The following is an 8,794-nucleotide window of genomic DNA, read 5'->3' on the forward strand; positions in this document are numbered from 1 at the left end:
AGACTACAACTCTGCTACGTGGCTCCTTGGTTCCATGTCCTCCCCTGCCAGTTGGATTTCTTTCAAAATAAATGTGTGGCAAAAAAAGTGAAGTTGATGCTGTTAGGACAGGAGGCAAGATGTTTCCATCCCTGAAATTATGATGCATAGAATCACATATCTCAGTCTAAACTATGTTACAGAGTAAACACAAGAAAAACATGCTTTATCTGTGGCATTGTTAATTAAAATGGCACATTTCTGATGTATTAAAATTAAATATGATTGGTACACTTAATGATATTAGCGATTAGGTAATGCATTCAGCAAGTACTTTTACTTTTAATACTTAAGTATTTTTAAAGGCAGGTACTTTTTTACTTTTACTTAAGTAAAATGTTAATGTGGTACTTTTACTTGAGTACATTTTTGTCTGTGTATTTGTACTTTTACTTAAGTACATTTTTTGAGTACTTTCTCCACCACTGCAAATAACATGCAAATGTCCATTCTACATGAATGAATGAATGATTGAAAGCTTTATTGTTGTTACTGGACCGAAGCACAACCATCGTAGCACATCGTAAACATAGCTGTTTAGATTTGGCTTTTTGCTGTAATCTACAGCAGACTGCTGTAATCCTTTGAAGACATCTGTTGTGGGGCTGGACATTTTAAAACCTGGGAGTAATCCAACTTACAAAAAATGAATTTTATGTTGAGGGATTTTAGCAATAGAATCCAATCTAGGCATATTCTGGCTGATTTTAAGCATAGTGGAAACTTTTCTCCAAAAGCATGATATGTACCCAACAGTTAAGAAGTAAAAAAAATTAAATTTAACTAAGATAGTCAGTGTAGAGTTGGGATTCAGTGGTTTTTGAGCTACTTAATTATCCTTCCTCTAGTGTTAGCTTTCTGTTACTATCCATGGTGTTTGGGATTCATTTACTCCGGTCTTAATATTAACAAAACAATTTACTCAAAATGTTTTTTATTGCCTATTTTACTTGTTAATCAAAAGTTTTGAGTGTGGGGTCCCATTACTGTTCAATGTCCACCTCATTTTCAATGACATTTGCAGTAGCACTTACTAGATGTTGAGGAAAAGAAAACCGCTCAGCATGTTAGACATTTCTCATCACTGTCCATTTTTAAAAGTCGTCTGAAAACTTACTTTTACTCGTTGGCCTTCAACCCAACTGAGACCCGATTTCACAAATTATTTTTATTGGTATTGATCTTATCTGTCTCCTTTTGTCATGCTTTCTTTATACTATTTATCTATTACTAATGTTGAGCACTTTTTTCAGCTGTGACTGGTTTTAAAGTGCTTTATAAATAAAGTTGATAATACACCTACTTCTATACTCAGGCTTTAAACATCAATAAATGTATTTTGTGCTTTTAGTCTGAGTTATTTGATATCTTTTAGATTGTACCTTTGTTCGACTGTTTTTTTTTTAGCAACTTAGGTTGAATGCACAGTTTACTTCTTCGGTTCTCATGAACAAATTCTTAATCACGTACTTCCTTCTACTTATCTGACATCTGACCTGTTGCCTGCTTTGAGGGATAGCAGAGTCAGGAGAGCTTCCACTTTGGGGATCAATATATGGCATTAATATTCAGAAACAATCCAATCCTTTTCCTGCACAGTTTCACGATTTGCTGAGCTTAAAAGAAAAAAAAAAACTGTCAACTGTTCTTCCCTCCAAAAGAGCACCAAATGCAGTAAATATAATTTGCACTTGTTTAAATCTTTACCAAGTATTAATTAAAAACAGCTCAAGACTGTGCATAATTCCCAGCTCCGGTCTTTGCATCATCCTCTGAAAATAGGCGCTGGGAGGCAAGAAAGTATGAAAAGTTTGGAGCAGAGTTTTGGCTTCATTTAAAAAAAAAATAATCACACAGTGAGTAAAGTTTAATTAATCTTCTGAGACATGCATTAAAGCTGGATCGTCATGTGTGCTTGTGACCTGTTAATTATACAACCTGACTGTGGGACACCCATAAATCTCTCTCTGCCCAATCTTCTGCCTGGAGGTAAAATGAAATCCTTTATTAAAGCTAAATAAAATCCTCTCGTTACCCTAGTCGGTATGCAGTAATTGGCTGCAGAGAGACTTTCTGTTGTAGCCCGTAGCGGTCATAGTTTCCTTTTGAGTACTAAGGCTTAATGCAGTTAAAAGAGCGGAGATAATAATCGGGCATGACAAGGGTGTAAAAAATCTGTCAAAATATATTCCTTCCTCTGCATGATAAGATTTAAATTGGACTTGGAATGTGCTTGGGCAGATATATGACCTAACTTTTACATTTCCATGTAGTTTTGCAGAAACGGCAGCCAGGAGACAAAATAAATCTCAGAATTAAGGCGCTTTCGCACTGCACGGAACGGTTCCAGCCCTGTTGTGTTCGCATTACACTGAGGGCGCCGGACGTCATTATTTTTGAAACTAAACAATGGTTTCGATGTAGCAGCTGGCTGTACTCGTTCATCAGAGAGTAAGCAGAGGAAGAAAAAACCCTCTTCATTAGACCAGGTGATTGCACTATATTGAGAAGAATCCACTGCTAATTAAAACTAATAATAAACATATTGAAAAGAGCACGCTTTACAAAATAAAATACAGTTTAGTGAGAGCCAGCTGTCAACGGAAAATCAATGTCTGACTCTATAACAACCAGCGGCCAACCAGCTGCTGGTTCTAAGCAGAACCGCTTGGCTGGCACGATTGGAACCACAGCTCCATGGGGCCGGGTGGAACCGGTCGCAAGTTGTAATGCGAACACGCTCGGAACCGTTCCGTTCCGTGCAATGCGAAAGCGCTTTAAAGTTTCATTGGCACTAGCAGAACCAGAAGGGTTTATATGGAGGGCTTTTCTTGTCATCTGTCTTTCCAGAATCCATTTCCCCCTCCTTCTACAGCGACTACAGTAAAAGGGGGAACTTGCACAGGTGACTGATGAAGCATAGTGATGCTAAGTGATTAGTTGCTATGACATTCTGCTTTCTAATGGTGTTTTCTCCTCTTCCTGAAGAGACGATATTCATCTATAAATGCTCACATTTTTATGTCCTCTTCTTTCCCCATCCATTAAAAATAAAACCTAATACCTCAGTTATGCATGTTTTTCAAGTTAATGTAAGAGTTACAGTTTGTCATGATTGCTGATGTCACTTTGTATTAATTTAAACATTTGTGTGGACTTGATCAAAACCTGCATCAGTGAAGCAATATGAAGAAAGTTTAACACGCCAAGATATTTGAAACAAGTTTAGCTAGGATTTCACATAGGCAATAAAAAGAAATTTAACTTGCCAAATATATTATATTTCACAACTTATTATTGCACCAGATTCTACATCTGACCCCATGAGAGTGAGGAAGGATTTGATGGCAAAGTCTGAAGTATCTCCAATTATTGATTACAATAAGTCAAAATGGAATGAGCTGCGTCCGGTTTCCTTCGAACCAGACACATCTCTGGAAAGAAAAATAAATTTGGCTGAACTCGGAGCTCTAACAATTTTAAGAAAAACAAAGATCACTTGTAAACTGGGAAACTTTGATCCTTTTAAATACTGAACACAATTCTAGATGACTTTGGACCATTCCTTCTGATTAAATGCTTAAAAATCTGGTTGGTTTTTCACACGTTTAGAACCAACCTACTGAATCAGCAAGGTCTTTATGTTTTTAAGTTTAAATAAACTTGAAACATCACCTGCCAGTCGACTCTACCACATGACAGAGCATACGGACAATTCTCCCAATACCCGTTTAGCATGTTATGTTTGCTAACCATTGTTTGCCAGCAGGTTGTAATCCAAAAATGATGCACGGCTAGGTAAAGCTTTATTTTAATTACACTAAAAGGCATAAAAACTACCATCCTCTAATGCCAGATTGGGTGTTACCCTTTCTTTTAAATTGCACTCCTGCTTTAAAGTGAATAACCATTCGAACTTTTCAAACCGTGTATGTCCCTTATTTAAACCGCAACCATCTGTTAGGTACTCACTGGGTATTTGCTGGATCTTGTGGACCACCACAAAGGCGTCAGACAAGCCCACCTTCACCGGGTGATTGACAGAACTGATTTGTGATATCTCGATGGGGAGCTGCAAAAGAAATAAGTGAATATCCATCACCAGCAAGACACAGATCTCCCTGGAGCAAGATGTTAAACACTGACAGGTCTAAATAGCCTCACGTTTCACAGTGACAGTCTACAGGAGGAATCAGTACAGTAATCTGTGATCTCAATAAGCAAATGGATGACTCTGGATCAAAGAAAAAATGTACATCACAGTGGAGGAATGTGGGCCCGCTCTTCTTTGCAGAATTGTTTTAATTGGATCATTTTGAACATGACCTTTAAGGGTCAACTCACAGAATCTTAATCAGATTTTATGTCCAGTCTTTAAAAAGGACACTGCAAACATTTGTTTTCCATTTTATGCCTTTAGCTATTTACAGTAGGATGTGTTGGATCATTGTTCTACAGCATGACCCTCTTATGAAGGTGTGACACAAACTGATGGTTGGACATTTTCCTGCAGGATTTTCAGCCAGAAAACAGAATTTATTGATTTAATCAATTACAGCCAGTGATGTATTCTGTGTTTTAAATGTGTTTTCTCTGTTCCTTTGTTTCCCTGAAATGCAGTTGTATGTTTGACACAAAACTGGTAAAATAGGCTTGCTTTTCTTTCAATAATTGCTGCTAGTTTTATGCCAGATTCCTAACTTTAAAAAATTCCACTGTTATCTCGTCATTTCACAGAAAGATCCTAAGTTTGACTAAGGTAATATTTTTTTGTTAGCAGTGATTTCGGCCTTATTGAAGATTGATCTTGAGTGGAAAATCATGATTTATATGTTGTTCTGAGTTATTTTGTGACTTCCTGGATGAATTATGAATTATTTCACTGCGCTATATGGGTAACTTTGGTTTTGGGAATTTTCAACATAGCTTCTTGTTTTTTCCATTTGTGGATAATGACTCTCACGGTAATCCTAAACCCTTAGAAATTACGTAGGAGTTTGTTGAGTCCACCATTTATGCAAAAATCACTGCAGGATGAGATTAAATTAAGTTCAAAGTCAATTAATGATTTAACAAGAGGGCCTTTTTCTCTTTTTTTCTCACATTTGACAGTGTTGGTTTAACTTTTTCCTTCGATAAATAATCTCATCATTTGAAAACCACCCTTTCAGGTTTTGTTTGTGAATACTTCACTACTTGGTACATTATGTCACCAAAATGAAAAGTGTAAAGAAGGGGACAAAGATATTTTTAAAAGTGTTAAAAGTTTGAAACAGCAGGGGAAAAGACTGCTAGAGTTGTGAGATTTAAGTGTGAAATCAGTCACAGTTTAATTTGTACTAAAGTTGAGGTGATAATTAAAATGTGTCACTTTCACACTGAATGGGTGTGTTGGAAATAAGGTCTGCGTGACATATTGTTCAATAAGCTCCTATCGAGATTGACTTCAAGAACTACAGAATGGCTTCAGCTAGAAGGACGTGCACCATTTTGAGCATCACATGCAAAAACTATAAAGATGAAAGATTTGGTAATAGAGCCCAGAGCCACATTACGTCAAAAACCCTCAATAAGTCAAAAAAAAAAGTCTCAATAAACAAGTAATTTAAGTACATTTATTTAGAGAAATCAGGTTCTAATCTCATATTAGAGCACTGAAACCGTTTTGTACTTTCTTTGACACATATTTTGCATTAAAAAAAATGCAGTTTTTCCATGTTTACTCTCCAACTCTGGATTCGGGGAGCTACCGCTTATATGGACAGTATGACTTGTGATAGCACAATAATAAACTCTGGCAGGGTGAAAAATATTCACAGTAAAAATACGAAGCAGAAAATCATACAGGAGAGGGGGAAAAAAATGGTTGAGACAAAGACGGAGCCATAAATAAGAGCTCACCTCTTTGTATGCAAAGACAATCCTTCCTGTGTTGTGCAGCGTGGCCTGGAAGGTGAAGCTGCCCAAGTTATAGTTGTCCTGCAGGTGGACGTGGTCCCACTGCACCACCAGAGCAGTGCCTACAGAGAAATGAATGCATTTAAAATATACGTATTCCCACATACTGGATAAATTCAACTTAAAGCAAACCACAATAACACCCGAGTCGTGGCCCCTTCTGATCTGAAGAAAGACGCAGAACATGGCAAAGAAAAGAAAGACATTAAATCCGAAGATATCCTCTCCTTTAAAGCATCATTTGTCGGCAGGAACTACAGAGACTGACACTGAGTCAGAGTGAGTGCTGCTATGAAAACACTGTGCTGGAGGAGGATAAAACCGCAATAAAACCTCAGCTTTCAACAAACCCAAACCAAAGAGCGGCCGTTATTGTGATGGATTATACAGTTCGGGCAGTTTTTAACCACAGGGAACCCACTGCGTTTTCCATGCTGTGTAAGATCGTGCTGAATGACAAAGTGAACAAGGAGCGGACATTCACTTTTCTTGTTGGTACGGCAAAGAATATGTTTCCATCTGCTCTGTTTGACAGCAGTTATAAGTGTGGAACAGAAATTGGATAAAAGAGATCTTGTACTTTTTTTTTCCACCAGCGAGAATGCTCATCTTACAGAGGATTGTTACTTTTTGGAGCTTTGTGTGCAAAAGGTGTGTATGCACATAAATCAGGCATACATCCTTTTCCAGGTAAGGGTTTATATTCCAGACATGGTTGGAGCTCCATGGCAACTCCAAAGCTTGCATACAAAGGCATTTGAATCTACAGTCTGCTTTCGATGAGGTGAAAATTCATCTCGAGGTTTGAATGCAAATGTTTAAAATTGGCTTTAAATAAAAAAAAAAAAAAAAAGCAAAAATAATCCTTTCGAATTTGTTCAAGGTAGCATGAACTGCTCAAGGTAAAACTCTGTAGTCGCCACTGGTTACAGTTACTCACTTATATTTACTTCAAGTTTTTAGAAAAATTGACTTCTGTAGTAATTTTTGTACACCGTACTTTTTATCTTGAGTAATATTATGAAGTATTGCTACTCCTTCTTGAGTAAAATTTCAGGGATTTTACCCAACAGCAGTAAATTTGGTGACCAAAGAGGAACATGAGCCTGAAATGATTCAGCCTGATCGTTTCCCCTGATACTTCTACAGTCATTTACACCAAGTGTGTGCAAGTCTGTGGTGTGAAAATGTTCATTAATAAGATACGTGTAGAATGTCTATATGTCTAGTTTGTGTTTTTATGTAGATCAGTAACATTTAGGAGTGTTTCCAACCGTCATTTTTACCTGCACGTGTGCATATTTTGGTTTTTCCATCACTTCGAGATGGGAATCAGACATGCAGGGCATATTTACACCTATTAGCATATTTTTGAAGTTGATACACTTTAGCAGAGGAGTTTGGTACTCCCTCGTGTGTTCTCAATTACACATTGAATGAGATGTGGAAACGAAATGTGCCTGGATGCATTTGTACAGAGGGTTTCATCCATGCAGATCTGTTAGCATTAATGCAGATTTCTTGGTTTAAGTGCATGTCATGTTTTAGAAGGAGAGTCATGCATTTAACAGAGTAGAATCAAATAGTTTAATGGTCTAAAAATGATTTGATCCACTAAAGGAAAACATGGATATTTTGCTTGAATATCAAGTTTTCACTACACATGTTTTAAGCACAAAATAATAAACGTACGTACAAAAGAATCAGAATCCAAATAAATCTATTGACAGTTGTTTCCGAAACTGTTGCAGTGATGATTGGTTTAAAAAAAAAAAACCCAGAGGTTCAACTAAATTTAGCCCGTAAGAGTGAGTGAATCAAGGAATAATTCCCTAACATGGCCTTCATCTCTGCCCTCCAGAAAGTGGGCCTTGCATTACTTTTAACACCACTTTGATTTACTGTGGACTTTGGAGGACCTATTGATGTGAAAGCCATTTGGCCAGTTGCCAGAGTAATAAAAGTTTGTTTACACAGCAGCCAATCAATTTTTCCTTTACACAGCCAGAACACTTCCCATTCAAAGTAAATATGAGAGTCAGCTTCTTTGCCGACAGCTAGGAGAGTCGGGGGACTGGTAGCCCAGCAGCTCCTGAAATAAATCACGTGCCGCGTGTACGGCGGACGCTCAGTCTCAACACATGCTTCACATGTAAGAAGGATTATATATCGTCTGTCGGGTGGTAAAACATAATTTATAAGACCAGGGAAACAGAAAATGCAATCATGATAAAAAAAAGAAAGTACACCCTCTGCTTCAGATTTTCATGTATCAGAATATAAAAAGATTCTGAGTTGAAACGCATAAGAACAATTCAAATTCAATCGCAAATGTAAAAACACACAACAGGATTCGCTTTTTTTGTTGTTGTTTTCAGAAAGGACGCCAAAAAAGGAAAAACACTGGCTTTTGAAAAACAAGTGAAAAACCCAATGAATAGTTTTTCCCTCTGGTGTTTAACGTTGTTTTGGAGCAAGTTTTGGCCACTCTTCTTTACAAAACAGATTTTAATGACTCCAAGTTTAATTTAGCACTCCATTCATTCTGTGCCAACTTGAACTAGACACTCTTCAAAATGGGAAAAAGAAGAGACCATGCACTTCAAGTGGCGTGTAACTGTGTACTGGTCTAGTATCCAAAATGTAACAAGACAAATCTGCTCATCTAACACATCCACAAAGTGGATGTGTTAGATGAGACTGTAAGTGGATGTGCTACAGTATAGAACTGGAGCTAAGACCAAGTTTATTCTGCCATCACAGAGAATGGTAAAAAAAAAAAAAAATATATATATAT

General features: G+C 37.2%; 1 protein-coding gene across 1 annotated transcript in view; it reads right to left on the reverse strand.

Annotated features, from left to right (window-relative positions):
• Positions 1 to 8,794, reverse strand: part of plxdc2b (plexin domain containing 2b) — a 94,875-nt gene that overhangs the window by 31,090 nt on the left and 54,991 nt on the right. The window contains exons 3-4 of the mRNA XM_017301779.1: positions 5,941 to 6,234; positions 4,012 to 4,111 (exon numbers count right to left, since the gene is read on the reverse strand). Of these exons, the coding sequence (XP_017157268.1) occupies positions 4,012 to 4,111; positions 5,941 to 6,234 (394 nt within the window). The remainder of the gene's footprint in view (positions 1 to 4,011; positions 4,112 to 5,940; positions 6,235 to 8,794) is intronic.

Source organism: Poecilia reticulata, linkage group LG20, assembly GCF_000633615.1.
Source record: "Poecilia reticulata strain Guanapo linkage group LG20, Guppy_female_1.0+MT, whole genome shotgun sequence".
Taxonomy (NCBI): Eukaryota; Metazoa; Chordata; class Actinopteri; order Cyprinodontiformes; family Poeciliidae; genus Poecilia; species Poecilia reticulata.